The sequence below is a fragment of the Miscanthus floridulus genome, chromosome 2, assembly GCF_019320115.1.
Source record: "Miscanthus floridulus cultivar M001 chromosome 2, ASM1932011v1, whole genome shotgun sequence".
In the NCBI taxonomy this organism is placed as follows: domain Eukaryota; kingdom Viridiplantae; phylum Streptophyta; class Magnoliopsida; order Poales; family Poaceae; genus Miscanthus; species Miscanthus floridulus.
The window spans coordinates 67830087-67849330 of record NC_089581.1 but is presented as its reverse complement, the minus strand read 5'-3'; the positions used below and the strand labels follow the sequence as shown (position 1 = coordinate 67849330).

The window sequence follows — 19244 nt, the reverse complement described above, 5'->3', positions numbered from 1 at the left end:
TACTCCTGTTTATCTTTAATCTTGTCGCTATCCCTGGTTAGGTTTGTCCGTCGTTAATCTCACACGTTTTTCTATGGATACGGTACTCGATAATACTCTCGAAAAGCTACTTTAATATCCGTGCACTTGCAGATTTTTTTGCGTGGCACTACAAGTGTCAACAATAAGCCACTTCAAAAACTAGAAGGAATGATTTTGGACAAACCTAAAAATACGTTATTTATTTTTATTTTAGAGGGTATTATTTCCCCCAAAGCTCTAATACAGGTTTTGGGCTCTTGGTTTAGGTTCTTGGAGTTGCTCTATGAACACATGTATGTAAAATTGTGATGTCATCTAATTCTAAGCTAAGAAGTAATTCTTTTCAGCAAGAGACCGTCGGCAGCACATGAAAGAAAGGTTTCCTGTGCTACACACAATTGTGTTATAAGCATCAACTATGTATGGCATGCGAAATGAAAACGAAATAAATCCAGCCTTCTTCACAATCCAAACAAATAACCTCCAAAGAAAACTCCGAATGCTCGTTGGTGTTCTAGTAGGAGAAAAAAAATCCTGCCTAGGATTCAAAAGGAGAGTGGCGAGAAAGGGCGGAAAAGGATGTACGGAGGCCACACGTTCTTCACGGCCTCCCCTCGTGGCCAGCAACGTCGCACAGCTTACACCGCGAAACTGTAGAAAACGACGCTCCAGAAAAGGAAAAAAAAAGCAACAGAGGTCTCGTTCGCTTTATATTAAAAATCAGTTTATTCGATTTCTTTTTTCAAAATAATATTTTTCTCATACGATATTTTAGTTTTTTCGGTCAATTTCAACCAGCGGCCAGAAACTAGCAACGGCACGAGCTGCGTGCGAGCCCCCCCTCGTCCGGCTCACTCCCCTCGCGACTCGCGAGGAGAGAGAGAAGAGTAAAGGAGCACCTTCTTCTCCGCGTCCCCTTCCCACCTCAGCTCCGGATCAGTACTTCAGTAGCGAGATAGCCTGCGCCACGCGCCAGGTGACGAGTACTAGCACAGCTCCGGCTCCACTGGTGGAAGTGGAACGGAGGCCAGTCCCGCCCGCACCTTGCTGCGCGCTCCAATGGCGGCTTCCACCTTCCTCGTCGCCCCGGTGCACGCGCCGCCGCTGGTGCGCCCCCGCGTCGTCCCTCCTCCCCTCACCTGCGGGGGACTCACCCTGCGCCCGCAGGCTTGCACCCCACGCCGCCGCTGCAACCCGGTGAGCCTGCTTCATTCTTCCGCTTGAAATGCGCGTCTGTTTTAGTGATCTGGCAGCTGAAACTATCGGCGGAGTCGCTTTCCACTGGTGCCCCGCCGCACCGCGACCTAAGTCAATGGTCTGAACATGAGTTCTTCAACACTGAAGCCTGGGCCAATCCGTTGGCGCATGGCGGAATTTGGGTGAACTCTCTTTTTTTTTAATCTTAGGAATTTGGGTGAACTCTTGGGTGTGCATGTCTTGATGTCTAATGTTTTGTTGTGCGCGTGCTGACTGGTGTTGCTCTCTCCGTGTGTTCCTAGGTGAGGTCCTGTGCGGAAGTTGGTTCGGGGTGGCCCGTGGTGCTCACTCGATCGATCAGAAGGGGGTTTCACAAGGGTATAAGTGTCGCAAGGATGGATGGCAATGCTGCTGGTCAAGTCAGTGTCGATGACGACGAGGAGGATTTCGACCATATCACCAGCGAGACCCTTCGTACCGCCTTAAAGAAAAGCAAAGAAGTGCTGGCAAGGCACAAGGTCGTAATGGAGCAGGTACTATTTTACATGCTTTTATGATGGAATCAAATATTTTTGTCAGTAATTAATCCATACAGTTTTAGATTGTATGTACTGTTTGAACTGTGGATCTTTGATATAATATTGTGTGACAATCCATGAAACTAGAAAATTATTATCTGTATTCCAGCAATCGAGTCCAGTGCTGTTGTACATTACTTCAAGCGTATAGGATTTCTTAAAACAAGCGATCTGTTTTTCTCTCCTGGGTAGATTCCTGTGTTTAGTGGTTCTTTGTTTTTCTTCTTGTTCTAGCCTTGCTAGGGCTTAGCTGAAGTGTTTTCCGTTTGTTTGGCTCAGTGTTTGTTTTTGTGTTTTAATAAAATCTAACAGTGGGGGCTTCCCCTGCTGTTTTTCCTGGTAAAAAAATAAAACATTACATAGCCTATGTCTTCCATATGTGGATGAAGTTTACATACATGCACCTGCTCAAATTGTTTGAAGAGACTTCGTTAAAATATGGTTTTACAGAAGAATGTTGGACTCAAAATTGAGTCTGACTTCTGTTTTCCCTGTAGTCACTTTTTTTTTTAATTTTACTGTTTCACACATGACGTGTGTTTATGCCAAACATGGGTTGTGGGTAGTCTGGATGGGTTACATTTCTGTGGAAGAAGCTGACAGTGTCAGGAATCGGCCCTGGATGGGTTATATTTTTGTGGAAGAAGGTGACAGTATTAGGAATGGAGCCTCTTTTACCATTTACAACCTTCCATATAAGCAAATGATTACTGCTAATGCATTGAATATACTGAGGAATGTGTCCCTTTAATATATTCCTGTCGGAATCTAAGATTTTTCATAATACAGATTGGGAATGCGCGGATAATTTAAGAATGTCACCACACTGCTGTTCTTTTCCCATTTTGGCCTGTTTTTCAGTACCTGCTCTGCTTTGGAACTAGTGTTTAAAGATAGATGGAGGTGTAGTATATGCATCTGTTGTATTGTTTATTGAACTATATGATGTTTCGAATGATGATATGTGGGTAAATTATTCAGATAGCAGAAAAGAAGAAGCACCTCACAACTATGCTTGACAGTTCCATTCATAATGAGCAAGACCCACTCAGTGGTCAGAGTGATGGTTCCTTATCAAACCTAAATGCAATTGCAGAGAGCACAGAGATTGGCTATGGCCATCAGACATACCATGATAGTTCTTCACAGCAATCTGAATTTGACACCAATTACGGAGAATCCATCTACAATCAGAATGAATACTATGAAAGTTCAAAAGATGACGGGACTGATTTCAGTGAGAATTATCAGCATAACAGTTTTCCTAGAGCTGCTCGTAGCGTGTATGAACTAGAAGCAGATAATGGTATGAAACAAGATTATGTGGTACAACTAAGTCAAGTAAGCGAACATGAGCAGTCAGTTAACGAGGGAACAAATGACAATGCATCTGGTGGAGTTGATGTTATGAATGTCATATTGGTAGCCGCAGAGTGTGCTCCTTGGTCCAAAACAGGCAAGAACTGAATGATATAATTACATTTCTTATGTGCTTTGTTTTTCTTGTAATGGTGTGGTTGAAACTTAGCATGAACATTATTTTTCCGATTTGTATGCTGGTGCTGTCACTTTACCACATTCTTCGAAAAGAATAGTGTGGACTGTGGGGTGGAATTGAGTTGTGATTCTGTGATTGGGGACTGTAGTGATAGCTAAGAAAAGGAAGTACAAGCTCACAATCTGAAACTTTTTCAAAGGGATGATTAGGTCAATAGGATTGCAGTCAGTCCAAAAAGAAAAATATATAGCATGGCAAAGAACCTCAATGGCCAAATAACTCCAGAAAGGATGGCAATTTTGGAAAATATCAATCCCTGGAATATCCCGTTAGACATTTTATCATAATGCCACAAATGCTCTACTTCTCTAACTTAGATTAGGCTTGCAGGGCAGAGGAATCCATCTGTTCTCTTGTATGGAACTTTAAGTCATTATAATGGTGAAAAACCGCCATTTTTTCTTAATGAAATGGCATGCAGCTCTCCTGCATTGTTCGAGGAAAAAATGCCATTTGACCAAGGAGTGTAATTTCCAAATTTACATGTGTTTGAGATTTTATTAGGTAGTCAAGTGCAAAATTGATGTTATTTCTCTAAGTACGACAGAACAGGTGCTGTTAGGCTCATTTCCCAATTTTCAAACCCAAACCCTGTAACTCACTAGTCATGTCCACTCTGTAGTGGCTGCTCTAAAGTCTACATGCAATTGTGCTGCAATGCTTGAGATCGGTTTCAGCGAATCGTGAAAAGTATCTAGATGAAACTAGGCTACCTTTTGCTTGTTTCTGCTAATTTTTTTCCATAGGTTTTACTTCATGTTTCGTATATTGTGCTTGCTTGAAGAAGAGCACACATGCTAAAGTTTACACGTTTGATCTTTTGGCTACTTAATAAGGTGTGATGCCTATATGACCAACAATTCAATAAAAGGCATTTATTTTTCATATAAGTATGTGTTGCATGCTGAATTATTTATCCACAACTTGAGGCATGTACACCAACTTCTCAGAGTTGACCCTACCATGTATGATTTTAAAACTTTTTGTACATACTATCGATTTCATATCCATTTTTGGCAATACATGCAGTATGAATTTCGCGACTTTGCAAGCTATTTATGGTAGAAGCCTGTGTTTTTTTTCTTGAATACGCAGGAGAGCTGCATACCTTTGTATTAAGAGAGGGAAACCAGCCCCTTACAAAGATCACCACCTCACTCCGCCGTGAGGGGTGAGAAATATATGTTAAGTGGAAGCCTGTTAAAGTTTAATTTTTATGATTTTAGAAAGAGGTTTGCTACCCTCTCTGTCGTTTGGGATAAGTTGTTTTGTAAGTTCCGAATTTCAGTGTACACCTTTCACCTTTGTTTTTATGGAACATATGCCGGTAAAACAAATAAAACAAATAAAGATATGCGTAATAAAAACGTTTGGGATAAGTTGTTTTGTAAGTTCTGAATTTCAGTGTACACCTTTCACCTTTGTTTTTATGGAACATATGCCGGTAAAACAAATAAAGATATGCGTAATAAAAAGTATATTAAATCTAATAGCATTACCTTATGTTGTCTGCCTACATTTTATATAAATTAGAGGTTAAAATTTCAAAATTGTGCCTGCATGGATCCCATGCATCCTATATTTCGGGCCTGTTTGGCTCCTGCCGCTACCGCACACGCCACAGCTGTGGCCGCACCGCGAGTGTTGCGGACGAATCGTCCGCCAGACATTTGGCAAGCTGCGGCGTAAAAAATGAACTAGCTGCTGCGGTGGCCGCCAAACCTTCGGCGAACTGCGGTGCGAGTGTTTGGCCGACATGACGTGCCACACTTGTGGCGCGACGAGCTGTGTTATGGTGGGGAATGTCTACAAGAGGAGGGACAAATCTAGTGGCTGACGCATGCGCAGGAGTAGCCGTGCGCGGTCACCACGACGTCGGTTGGTCCAGTCCGAGTTTCAGGGAGTCTAGTTGAGTCAAGGAGATTTGGTTAGCTAAGTTTGTTAGGAAATCAAGGGGATTTGTTAGCAAGTAATAGTTGTCATATGTAAGGACTATAAGAGTCCCAAACGAAGTGAATAAAAACCAGCCCAGGATTGAGATTGCATCTCCCTTGGGCGCCTGGTGGTGTCTCTCTCGTCTCCCTGTTCCTCGTCTCCCCGTTGTCGCCGAGATCGATCTCGATCACGGCGCCGACTCGCCGCAAACCCACGCGCCCCCGCACAACCGTCGATCCTCCCTACTTCCTCCGCAGTAAGGCACGCCATAACAACCTGGTATCAAACTTCATGGCGACGTCTGGGGCTGTCTCGGCGACGGTGACGCCATCCACCGGGGTGCCCTCCTCCGTGGTGCCTACGTCCGGTGTGTCGTTGCCGCTCGTCCACACTACACCACCCGCTCCACCGCCCACCCTCGCCTCCATCGCAGACTCGCTCGCCTCGCTCACCATCGCCTTCAACAATGTGCAGCTGCAGATGACTGCCATCAATCATCAACTAGCGGATCAAAGCAGCCGCCTGACGGCCCTCGATGGCCGCCCGGCGTTTCCCCAGTTTGGCATGCCGGGTTTCGCCGGCGTTCCAAAGCTCCCCGTCACCTCGATGCCGGTGATCACGGACGTCACTCCAAGCGCGGGCGACTCCTCTGCGTCGGTGTTCCCCTCCCTGCCCCTGACATCGGCAGGGCTGCCCGAGTCGCAACCGGCGCCGGCGCCGCCGCCCACGGGAGTTCCGCTGCATCAGATCCAATTCCCTCGATCCCCATCACAAATCCCCAACCACAATTACGGATCGGTTGGGCAGACCCTGCCCCTGCCGGCCTCGGCCCACATGGCATCGTCCCAGCCATACCCCCCGCAGGCTCCGGCATGGGAGGCCGCCGGCGTTCCCAAGTACAACAAGATCTCGTTCGAGACCTACGACGGCCAGGAGGATCCGCTGGGATGGCTCAACAAGTGTGAGCAATTTTTTCGCGGCCAGCTCACCCGCGAGGTTGACAAGGTTTGGCTGGCGTCCTACCACCTTAAAGGGGTTGCCCAGCAATGGTACCTTGTCCTGGAGCAAGACATCGGCCAGCCGTCCTGGCCAGACTTCCGTCACTATGTCCACCAGCGCTTCGGGCCCGCCATTGGAACGAACCACCTCGCCGAATTGGCGCGGCTGCCGTTCGGCTCCTCCGTGGACTCCTACATGGAGGCATTCCAAGCCCGTGCGGCGCATGCCGGCGAACTCACCACGCTCCAGAAGGCTAAGCTGATCACCGGTGGGCTGCCGACATACATCCGCGTCGACGTGGAGCTCATGGAGCCGCGGGATCTACAGCACGCCATGCGCCTGGCCCGCGCCTATGAGCGGCGCAACATCCATCTGCGACCCGCGTTTCCCTCGTCACGCCCGGCACGCCGCGCGGGAGGCGTTCCAGCTCTCCCGGCGCCAGAGGGCTACGGCGGCGCACCCACCAAGCCGACGACCGTTGTGAACACCTTCAAGCGACTCTCGCCAGAGGAGATGGCCGAGCGCCGTAAGTTGGGCCTTTGCTATAATTGTGATGAACCATATGCCCGGGGCCACAAATGCGCCCGATTATTCTATTTGGAAGCGCAGGACTACATCGTCGAGGAGCCCGACGATGACGACGAGGGCAACAGCCCCGCCCCAGCTGACGCAACGGAGCCGTTCGACCCCGAGAAGCCCATGATTTCGTTGTCAGCGATCACGGGAATCTGCGCGCCAGCCACCATGCAGTTACGCGTCCACTGCGGCGGACAGGACCTCGTCGCGTTGCTGGACTCGGGCTCCACCCACAATTTCATCAGTGGGGCTGCCGCGAGCCGAACCGGCCTCGCGTTCGGGGACAGCAAGGGCGCCCACGTCGTGGTCGCCAATGGTGACCGCGTCGCCTGCCGTGGCCTGGCCCGTCGCCTGCCCATCCAGGTTGGGGGGGGAGGAGTTCTACATCGACTGTTACTCCATCCCTCTCGACGCATATGACATGGTGCTGGGCATCTCATGGCTCAGCACGCTGGGCCCCATCCTGTGGGACTTCGAGGGCCGCCGCATGGCTTTCCACCGCCGTGGACGCCGCGTGCTATGGACAGGGGTGGGCGCGCCCACCGCGGTACCCGCACTGCCACGTCACCTCCACTCGCTCGTGGTCGCCAAGGAGTCAGAGGACGACTTGCTGGAGCGGCTCCTGGCATCCTTCGACGATGTCTTCGCACCGCCAACCGGGCTACCACCGGCCCGGCCATGCGATCACCGGATCCACCTCAAGGTGGGCACGGACCCGGTCGCCGTCCGACCGTACCGCTACCCGCAGCTCCAGAAGGATGAATTGGAGCGTCAATGCGAGGAGATGCTGCGCCAGGGCACGATTCGCGCCAGCACATCGCCCTTCTCGGCGCCCGTCCTCCTCGTCAAGAAGCACGACGGATCATGGCGCTTCTGTGTTGATTATCGGGCGCTCAACTCGGCCACGGTGAAAGACAAGTTCTCGATTCCCGTCGTTGAGGAGCTACTGGACGAGCTCCATGGCGCCAAATTTTTCTCCAAGCTAGATCTTCGATCGGGCTATCACCAAGTCCGCGTGCACGCCGACGACGTGACCAAGACGGCGTTCCGCACGCACCACGGCCATTTTGAATTTTTGGTCATGCCGTTCGGCTTGTCTAACGCGCCGTCGACATTTCAAGCTCTCATGAATCTGGTGCTCAAGCCGTTCCTTCGCCGCTGCGTCCTCGTCTTCTTCGACGATATACTTATCTACAGTTCGTCCTGGACCGAACACTTGCTGCAGCTCCGCGCCGTCCTCGACGTTCTTCGCGCACACGGGCTGCACCTGAAGAGGTCCAAGTGTACCTTTGCATCATCGACCGTCCAGTACCTCGGCCACGTCATATCACAAGAGGGGGTCGCCATGGATGCCACTAAGGTGGCCGCGGTGCAGTCATGGCCGCAACCGCGTTCTGCCCGGGGACTGCGCGGGTTTCTCGGCCTCGCCGGTTATTATCGACGCTTCATCCGCGAGTACGGCTCCATAGCGGCGCCTCTCACTAGCCTGCTGAGGAAGGACGCATTTCAATGGTCGACAGCGGCGGACACGGCGTTCGCCGCCCTGAAGAAGGCGCTCTCCGAGGCGCCCGTCCTGCACTTGCCCAACTTCGACTGCGCCTTCTGCATTGATTGCGACGCGTCAGGGTCGGGCTTCGGGGCTGTTCTACATCAAGGCGATGGCCCTGTCGCGTTCTTCAGCAGGCCGTTCGCGGCGCGCCACCTCAAAGTCGCGGCCTATGAGCGGGAGTTGATCGGCTTGGCGCAGGCGGTGCGGCACTGGCGTCCCTACCTCTGGGGCCGCGCTTTCGTCTTCCGGACAGATCACTACGCGCTCAAGTTCCTGCTCAATCAACGGCTCTCGACAATCCCCCAACACCATTGGATCAGTAAGTTGATCGGCTATGATTTTTCGGTGGAGTACAGGCTGGACCGCTTCAACGTCGTCGCGGACGCTCTTTCCAGGCGCGACGGCGAGACATCCTTGCTGGCTGCGCTCCCTGCCGCTGAACCAGCGCTGGCCGCGGTGTCCACCCCCACGTTCCAGCTCTTCGAGGACTTGCGTAGCGAGCTGGCGGCCTCGCCCGAGCTCCAGACGCTCTGCACCGACGTGGAGGCCGGAGCACGCGGCATAGACTGGGTCCTACATGATGGGCTCCTGATCTACAAGGGGAAGGTCTTCGTCCCCAACACCTCCCCACTACTGGACGTCGTGCTCCAGCTCGCGCATACTGAGGCGCACGAAGGGATCCAAAAGACGCTGCAGCGGCTTCGGACGGAGTTCTTTGTTGAGCACGATCGTCGCCGCGTCCACGACTTCATCCAGTCCTGCGCCACGTGCCAGAAGAACAAGACCGAAGCCTTGCATCCGGCGGGGCTTCTGCAGCCGCTGCCGGTGCCCTCTCGCGTGTGGGCAGACATTGCCATGGACTTCGTCGAGGCACTGCCTAAAGTCCACGGCAAGAGCGTCATCCTCACCGTTGTGGATCGGTTTTCGAAGTACGCGCACTTCATTCCTTTGGGTCATCCGTACACGGCATCCTCCGTCGCGCGCGCCTTCTTCCACGACATTGTTCGACTTCACGGCTTCCCCGACTCCATTGTCAGCGACCGAGACCCCGTCTTCACCGGGAATGTGTGGCGTGACTTGTTCCAGCAGGCCGGCGTTAAGCTTCGCATGAGCACGGCCTTCCACCCTCAGACGGATGGGCAATCGGAAGCAGTCAACAAGACGATCGCCATGTATCTGCACTGCCTCACCGGCGACAGGCCACGGGACTGGCTGGAGTGGCTTCCGTGGGCGGAGTACTGCTACAACACCGCCTACCACTCAGCGCTCAGCTCGTCGCCGTTCACCGTCGTCTACGGCCGCGCACCCCCGGAGCTCCTGCCATACGCGCCCGGCAGTGCCCGCACGGACGCTGTGGACGCCCTCTTCTCCGACCGCGACGAGTTCCTCGCCGAGGTTCGCGCTCGTCTTCTGCAGGCTCAGGAGCACGCCCGGCGCTTCTACGACGCCAAGCATCGCGCCCTGGAGTTTGCGGTCGGCGACTGGGTGCTTCTTCGCCTCCTTCGCCACACCCAGTCCGCCGCGCCCGGTCGTAAGGGCAAGCTTGGCCCCAAGTTTGCCGGTCCTTTCCGGGTGCTGGAGCGCATCAATGAAGTGGCATATCGCCTGGAGCTGCCGGCCGGAGCACGAATCCATGACGTGTTCCATGTCGGTCTACTCAAGGCGTTCCGCGGCACTCCACCCGACGCACCGACGGCCCTGCCTCCGCTTCGCCACGGTCGGCCCCTGCTCCAGCCAGAACGCGTGCTGCGTTCCCGTCTCAGCCGCGGTGCATGGCAAGTCCTGGTTCAGTGGGCGAACCTGCCTGCCGCTGACGCCACTTGGGAACCAGTGGACGACTTCCGTGCTGCGTACCCGACCTTCCAGCTCGAGGACGAGCTGTTTCCGGAGGACGGGAGAGATGTTATGGTGGGGAACGTCTACAAGAGGAGGGACAAATCTAGTGGCTGACGCATGCGCAGGAGTAGCCGTGCGCGGTCACCACGACGTCGGTTGGTCCAGTCCGAGTTTCAGGGAGTCTAGTTGAGTCAAGGAGATTTGGTTAGCTAAGTTTGTTAGGAAATCAAGGGGATTTGTTAGCAAGTAATAGTCGTCATATGTAAGGACTATAAGAGTCCCAAACGAAGTGAATAAAAACCAGCCCAGGATTGAGATTGCATCTCCCTTGGGCGCCTGGTGGTGTCTCTCTCGTCTCCCTGTTCCTCGTCTCCCCGTTGTCGCCGAGATCGATCTCGATCACGGCGCCGACTCGCCGCAAACCCACGCGCCCCCGCACAACCGTCGATCCTCCCTACTTCCTCCGCAGTAAGGCACGCCATAACAAGCTGCAGCACGCTGTGGACGTGAGCCAAACAGGCCCTTAGTGGTGGAGGAAGCACAACTTTATGGAAAACCATTACAACCCGTACTGTTGCCTAATTCTTGATTATGCTGCATCCTGGCCATAACTCAGTCACGTACTTCCCTGAGTGTTTATGCATGCTTACTGCTGCTATCATGCAAAATTCAGAAGTGAATCGCAAGTTAAATGGTTTACATCTTTGCCTTTTCATGATTGAATGTTGTGTTCGATGTTTGAAAGATGACTGAACTTTTCATATTCCACTTAAAAATTTGGGTGATCTTTTCAGTTTTAGAAAGGTGGGATTGCTTGTCAGTGGGTTGTTAACCTATGTTGACTTGTGGGGTCAAAGAGACAACTGGACAGACTGATATTTTTCTTTTTCTCTAACAGGCAGGTTGATATTTTTTATTTGGCTACTTAATATGCTTGGAACTAAAGGCTTTGCTGTTGATGTGCCTGCCTACATTTGGTGACATCATTTAATCCCTTATTTTTAAAAATAAATATGTACAAGTAAATAACCTTTTCTTTGGGCAAAAAGGGTGTGGTTTTAGTGACCCCCTAGTGCACATATGAGTTCGCCACTGATTTTAATGATATATCCGCTAAATTATTATAGATATTGGGAGTTGTTATTTTTATCATGCACATATATATATATATATATATATATATGCTCCGCATATACTGATCATTTAATCCCTTGTTCACTTTGTTTGCAATAACCTTGTACCAATTTCCTGCAGGTGGGCTTGGGGATGTTGCTGGAGCATTGCCTAAGGCTTTGGCCAGGAGAGGTCATCGTGTCATGGTGTGCCTTTTATGAGCTATCGTATCTGAAAGAGATTTAACTAAGCTCCTACTAGTTGGAAGTGGTGCAAGTTAACATGGAAGATAAACAGGATGGCTGTAAAGTCCATAAAATCACTTATTCATCCAGTAGATGGTTGCAAAATCTTTAGTTTTTTTTCGAAAACACAGGAGACCTGCATTTCTTTATATTAAGAAAAAAAAAGACAAGAACCCTTACACACACCAACACAAAGTCAGTTCAGTTCACATGGTTACAGAGAGCACCAATCCCTAAGCCTTCTACTGTTCCCCATCCGGCACAAGGGAAAATCGTTTTTAGTTCAACTAAAGAGGATTGACAATTGAGTTTGTAGGTACCTGACATTGTGGCCACTATAAAACCATATTGAGTGGACAACGATAATTAACCAGCTGTGCCAGTCATATGCTCTATGGCCTCCTTATACAAACTGGATTTTCACAAAAGACTAAGATCTATTCATGATATGCTCAGCAGAACTCATGTGTTTGGGCCAAAATATTTCAGCTATAATAGAAGCATTTTTCTGCAGCTCAAATTGCCTAAATTCTAAGTTTTAGGGCTAGATTGCGCTGTTGTGCTCTGCTACCTTCACTGTGCAATCTAGTTAATTGTGGGAGTCTACTATTTCTATTAACCTTTTGCTTTATGGTCCCAGTAAAAACATACCTTCATATAATTGTTATGTCCAACATTAAAAAGTACGCTCTTGAAAAGCCGCAATACCATTAGGCACAGTATTTTTCTAGAAAATAGGATCTGTATTGTTAATCTTGGTTAGTGCCTGGTATGGGAATAACTCATGCAGTACATTCCAAAGCAAACCCACATTCTTATTTGAGAGAACATAGGCTATGTTTCTGAGTTTTTTTGTCAGACAACACAAATTAAATTTTCAATAGCCACATTTGGAGAAGCATTTAAATACTAAATACATAATCACTTCTTATATTTTTTTTGTTAGGTAGTAGCTCCAAAATATGGTGACTATGAGGAACCACAAGAGATAGGAGAGCCAAGAAGTTACCAAGTTGCAGGGCAGGTATTTTCCTCTGCTATCATATTATATTAGCTTAACATATTGAATATATCTTGAAAATGTTCTGTTTGGACAGGATATGGAAGTAAAGTATTATCATGCATACATAGATGGTGTGGATTTTGTTTTCATCGACAATCCTGTCTTCCACTATGTTCAGAGTGAAATTTATGGTGGGAACCGAACTGTGAGTATACCACTTCATTTGCTGATACTTTTTTCTCGAACGACACTAGAGAGCTGCGTATCATTTCATTAAGAAGAGAGAAAAGGCACAAAGGAGAGGCAAGTGCCTGCTCCTAGTACAAAGGAGAGGCTGGAGCCTGCTCTCAAACACACCTAACACACACCAGGCTATAAAAACATTTGCTTTACTAAAAGCTGATATGAAATCTATATCCAAATTACTCCCTCCATTCCAAATAATGAGACTTTTTGGCTTTTCTAGATACATTGATTTTTCTATGCATTTAGACACTAGTGTATATCTAAGTGCATGGTAAAAGTTATGTACTCCGTCTGTTCCGAATTATAAGTCGCTTTGACTTTTTTGGTTCATCCATTTTGCTATGCATCTAGATAAATAATATGTCTAGATACATAGCAAAATGGATGAACCAAAAAAGTCAAAACGACTTATAATTTGGAACGGAGGGAGTATCTAGAAACTTAAAACGTCTTATAATTTGGAATAGAGAGAGTATAAGACAGTTTGGCTTTTCTAGATACATAGCTTTTGCTATGCATCTAGATATACACTATGTCTAGATACATAGTAAAAGTAATGTAACTAGGAAAGCCAAAACGTCTTATAATTTGGAATGGAGGGAGTACCTGTCAGTTTCTTGCTTTTTTGGGTCGTTTATTGTTGACACTAAGCATATTAACCTTTATCTGCAGGACATCTGGAAACGAATGGTTTTGTTGTGCAAAGCAGCTGTAGAGGTAACCTTTCTTGGCTGTAACATCTATAGTTCCATTGACATCTAAGATGTCTAGTTACACAATTAACACTCCTTCAAAAAACTCGACCTGCAAGGGGCAAGCCGCCCCCCGGGCATTAAACGTAAGAAGAAGGCCTTCTCACACAGGCCGAGAAAACCCCCGAACCCCGGCCCCGGCCCGACACTAGGAGACGTAACCCGTGAGATGGGCCGTCTCCTTTAAACCAGTGCTTTGGCACCCGGGACCGGCGAGGGGATTTTTTTAACCCCCAGCCTGAAATTCGCTCCCACTGGGAGTCGAACTCAGGACCTGGAGGGTGCCGCCGGAGTGACTAGCATATCTCAGTTAACCAACTGGACTAGCCATCCTTTGGCAACACTCCTTCAGATACATCCAGTTTTTTATGTATAAGACACGATATCTTTACGACTTTATCATTTGGTCTGTTTGAGTGCCCTTTCTAGGGGTACAATTTTTTCCCCAGTTGAAGTATTGCCTACATATGTGGCCTTTGTTTAACCTTGTTATTTCTCTTTCATTGTCTTATTCAATATGCTTATAGAAAACATCATTTTAGGTTCAATGGTATGTTCCATGTGGTGGCTTCTGCTATGGTGATGGAAATCTTGTGTTTATTGCAAATGATTGGCATACTGCACTTCTACCTGTTTATTTAAAGGCATACTATCGTGACAATGGTTTTATGCCATATGCCCGTTCTGTTCTTGTGATACACAATATAGCACATCAGGTAAGATCTTTTTTTGTTACTGTTAGAATTATTACTCTTTCATACTACATGGATCTCACCTGTTTCAGTTAATTGAAAATTATTGCTCTTACTATATATATTCTATTGCTATACCTATTTACTTCTGTTGTCCCCTTCATTGGTGCATCTTGTTGGGTTTATAAGTAGTCTACCCCAACTTGTTTAAGACTAAGAGACTTTGCTATTGTTGTAGTTAAAATTATGTGATCTACTCTAGGATGGCAGTTAGGCCGGTGGGCGCAGGTCATAGTGGCCCATGGTTGTACTTGCCACTTGCCAGGCAATTTGAGCCCAGGCGCATGTCTAGCATGTGTATGGCAGCCTTTGCCCATGCCTCTTGTGAGCATACAAAGAGAAATCCAAAGAGATTGAGAAAATAAGTACCTGGGAAATCATTCTGGACCGACAAACATGGTGAATCATGTAGCATAACCCCTACCTGCTGCCATTCCTTGTGATGAACTGACGACGCCTTGACACGTTTGAGGTTGGTCTCTCAAATTGGAAAGAAGTCTATAATGTGGAATGCATCTTTGACTGAGCCTTTGCTGATCAAAAGGCCTCAAAATGCTTCTTTGATTTGGGCTTGGAACCCAGAAGGTAGCATTAAGTGGCTGGATGGCAGCAGGTAGGGCTGTAGAGGCAACCAATGAAGGCGCTAAGCTGGTGTGTCCAGGAGGATCTCCTTTACCTGAATGTGTGTCAGTGTGTGTAATGAGGCTGAGAGAAAAGTGAGGAACAGTGCCTGAGCGCTGAGTTTTGTTTCCCCTAGATTCTAGGGCTAGGATTTGTGCATAATTGTGTGGGTCCACATGCCAAGGTAATGTGGATAAAAAGAGAGGGAGGGGGGGGGGGGGGGGGGGGGGGTGTTTCCAGGACATAGGACTCTGTGTTCATGAATGCGCCTGCAGTAAAAAGAAAAGTCAAGAATATACACCTTTAAAATAACATACCTCTAGGCCTCATATGAAATTTTTAAGTGGCCTTTAATTCTAGACAGGGAACCGTGTGATCATTAGAGCCTTTGGATGCACCATAAGTCACGCAAGATGATGGCAGAGTTTTGTATGCAAACAATGGGCATGAAGATTAACATGGTCTCAGATAGGAAAGCCACAAATTATGTAGTGCCTTGACTGTCTTGCATATTTGTTGCACTAGAAAATAATGGGTATGTCAGAATGCTTGTACATAATATGGTTCATGTTTATTGTCTTTAAAGATATATGTACAGATAACAGCTTCTATTTTGCTGCCCTCTTTATAACTATACCCTCTGTAAGCGCTGTACTGGTTTCTATACTCTAGAACCTGTTTGCATTAGCAATTTAGCATTGATGCTATTACTTTGTAAATATTTTATCTATTAAAACTACTTCGTTTATACTATCCATGAAGATAAATTCACTCAGTTTGCTATCCATTCAGTTAAGTTAATTTCAATGTCTCTTTCCAGGGTCGTGGCCCGATAGATGATTTCAGTTACCTGGATTTACCAGGTCATTACATGGATCAGTTCAAACTTTATGATCCATTTGGAGGTGATCATCTAAACATTTTTGCAGCTGGTATTAGAGCTGCTGACCGTTTGCTTACCGTTAGTCATGGTTATGCATGGGAGCTCAAAACACCTGATGGTGGTTGGGGCCTTCATAGTATCGTTAATGAAAATGATTGGAAATTCCAGGGTATTGTAAATGGTATTGATACTACTGATTGGAATCCTAGGCATGATGTCCATCTACAATCTGGTGGGTACACCAACTATTCTCTAGAAACTGTTCAGACTGGTAAAGCACAGTGCAAGGAAGCGCTACAGAAAGAACTCGGACTCCCAGTTCGTGGCGATGTTCCAGTCATTGCTTTTATTGGACGGTTAGACCATCAAAAAGGTGTAGACCTGATAGCAGAGGCAATGCCATGGATTGCTGGTCAGGATGTACAATTAATTATGTTGGGTACTGGAAGACAAGACCTTGAAGATACATTGAGGAGGCTCGAGAGCCAGCATTATGACAAGGTTAGGGGCTGGGTTGGGTTTTCTGTTCGGTTGGCTCATCGGATGACAGCAGGGGCCGATATACTATTGATGCCGTCAAGGTTTGAGCCATGCGGGCTGAACCAGCTATATGCCATGATGTATGGGACTGTCCCTGTAGTTCATGCGGTTGGAGGTCTCCGCGACACAGTCGAACATTACAATCCCTATGAGGAGGTTGGAGTTGGATGGACTTTTGAGAAAGCAGAGGCAAACAGAATGATCGATGCCCTAGGGCACTGCTTGAACACATACAGAAATTACAGGAGCAGTTGGGAAGGTATCCAACGTAGAGGGATGATGCAGGATCTAAGCTGGGATAATGCTGCTAAACTCTATGAGGAAGTTCTTCTAGCTGCCAAATATCAGTGGTGACTGCTTAACTGTCCAAGGAACTGTTGATATTTGTCATTCACAGACCTGAGGGCTTTCTGTCGCAAAGAAGTCACCGGCTGTTTCAATTCTTTTGGCGCTTCACACAGCTGCTGCATGCCTTATACTGAATTCCTGAATTTTGCAGGATGGTGTGAGTCGCACAGTCAATTTTTTTGTTGCCAGATCCTAATAATCACATCAAATGTGAATCATGGGTCTACCTCCTGGACAAACAGTGGATGGGGCTTTTCCTGGAAGGAGGTTAATGTTAGAGGAAAGATTTTGGGGAAGCGTCGTGCATTTTTTGAAGTGGCTACGAATTCATTTGTTCTACAGGACGAGCTCAGTTAGACACTTTGGTACAGGAGGGTAGTAGATAGCAGAGAAATTGATGCTCCGTATCTTGAGTAGCTTTGTTGTATCTCTAAATTAGGATACTTGTTTCTATGTTCAGTTCTTCATGTTTTCGTGCATATCCTGTAGATGATTTAGTGTTGCAGTCTTCCTGAAAAGGATCGGACTCAACTGTCAAATCATACTCCAGGCACCATAGCCCAAACAGGCCCACCGGTGTCAAGATGCTGATCTTAAACCTTTGGGGTTCGGGGTTCCATACTTCCATGTATGCTTTGAGTCTCTTGGAGACCGACCTCATGCGGCCATTGTGCTTGGGCGTCCTTGACGGTGGCTGGCCGGGGACACGCAGACGCGATCCTGGGGAAGAAGACGTGGTCCAGGGCGAGCGCCATTCCCCCATCGGAGTTGCCCCCCAAACTCCACCTGCAAAATTACCTCTCCGTCAAGCGATTCCTACTCCCCCGACATGCACTACCGCTAGCTCACGATGACCATCTCCCTCCATGCGTGCAAAAAGAGTGCGTGTGCGTGTGTGTATATATATTCATCTGGCCATCAACAATCTTCCATGTCCTCAATTTAACAAAACTGTCCCGTGCATACTCCTCTCCAGACTTTCCTTGGATTTCTTTTTATTTCCTGTTCGTCCATCATCAGCCCAATCGTTGTCGCCTGAGCTAGCTCTGAATCGGGAGGCAGAAGAGAAGCCAGAAGCGGGTGATCCATGGCTTCCAGCGAGCGCGTGTACGAGGACTTCGTGCCTCCGCACCAAATGGAACGCGAGCCGGCAACCCACACCCTCACCGTCAACCTCTCCGCCCAAGGCAAGCAATGCGTGTACCCTTCTTCTTGGTTCATTTTCCTCGTGCAAGTAACGTTAATTAGCTGGTGGGCATAATGGCTGGCAGGGTACAAGAAGGAGCACATCAGGGTGCAGATGGTGCACAGCCACCGGCGCCTGATCGTGCGCGGGGAGCGCCCCGTCGACGGCAACCGCTGGAGCCGCTTCCGCCTCGAGCTCCGCGTCCCCGACGGGTGCGACGCCAAGGCCATCCACGCCAAGTTCGACAACGGCGTCGTCCGCGTCACCATGCCTGGCGTCCTGCAGGAGCCCGTCCCGGTCATCGACTCCGTCACGGCCGGCACCGGCACCGGCAAGCAGCAGCAGGAGCCGCCGCCGCCGTCGTCCCCGCTGCCGAAGCCTGCTAGCACGGCCGCCGCGGCTGGCGACGACGTGCAAGACCGGAAACTGAAAGGCGGCGTCGGCGCTGCGGAGCAAGACGGTGGTGATCGTGATCGTGCCTCGCGAGGACAGGCCTTGGACAAGCACGAGACGCCGCGGAAGCAGGAAGCGAGGCAGCGCGTGACGAGCTCGGCGAAAGACGCCGGTGGCGGCAGTAGCGGTAGCGGCGACGACACCGGTGGGGTAGGGGAGGTGACGGCGGCCGCTTCTCCGTCGTCACGCCAAGGCTACCGCTTCCTCCATAACCGGAAGATGACCACCACTGTGCTCGGCGTGATGCTGGCCCTCATCAGCCTCGGCATCTACGTCAAGTACAGCCTCTGGCCATAAACCGTGCTGGCGCGTGCATATGTATGGTACGGGATATGGTATGATTCCTGGCCATAGCGACGAATGCTGCGCGCGTATATGTATCGAAGAAGAATCTGCCCATCACATGGATGGCCGACTGAAGAAGGGACCACTACGGGATACAGTAGATTTGAGGGGGCACTCGGCAAAGCCTTAAAAAAACATTCGGTAAAGCTTCACTTGGTAAAGAACACACGGCGTATATTTTAACGGCAAAGAGCTCTTTGCCGAGTGGCGATCATCGGGCACTCGGCAAAACCTTTTACCGAGTGTCAATAAACACTCGACAAAAATAAACTCTCGGCAAAAAAAAGTTAAAGGGATGGCACGGTGACGGCGCTTTTGCCGAGTGCACAACGAAAAAACAATCGGTAAAGTTTCTAAACTTTACCGAGTGTCAAGCCCAAAACACCTCGGCAAAGTTTCTAAACTTTGCCAAGTGTCAAGGCTAAAACACTCGGGAAAGTTTAGACACTTTGCCGAGTGTCACGCCCAATACACTCGGCAAACAAGCCCGCAACGGCCAGATTTTTAT

General features: G+C 48.9%; 2 protein-coding genes across 2 annotated transcripts; both read left to right on the top strand.

Annotated features, from left to right (window-relative positions):
* The first annotated feature begins 834 nt into the window (after positions 1-834).
* Positions 835-17231, top strand: LOC136525754 (soluble starch synthase 2-1, chloroplastic/amyloplastic-like). Its single transcript, XM_066518633.1, has 9 exons — positions 835-1218; positions 1521-1751; positions 2778-3252; positions 11504-11568; positions 12554-12631; positions 12705-12815; positions 13529-13573; positions 14151-14324; positions 15802-17231. The coding sequence occupies exons 1-9, from the start codon at positions 1081-1083 to the stop codon at positions 16756-16758; spliced, it is 2274 nt and encodes a 757-aa protein (XP_066374730.1). The 5' UTR covers positions 835-1080; the 3' UTR covers positions 16759-17231.
* Positions 17232-17366: 135 nt separating this feature from the next.
* On the top strand, positions 17367-18939 carry LOC136525762 (uncharacterized). The gene is made up of 2 exons (XM_066518639.1): positions 17367-17939; positions 18024-18939. Exons 1-2 carry the CDS (start codon positions 17840-17842, stop codon positions 18686-18688), a joined length of 765 nt encoding a protein of 254 aa, XP_066374736.1. The 5' UTR covers positions 17367-17839; the 3' UTR covers positions 18689-18939.
* The last annotated feature ends 305 nt before the right edge of the window (positions 18940-19244 follow it).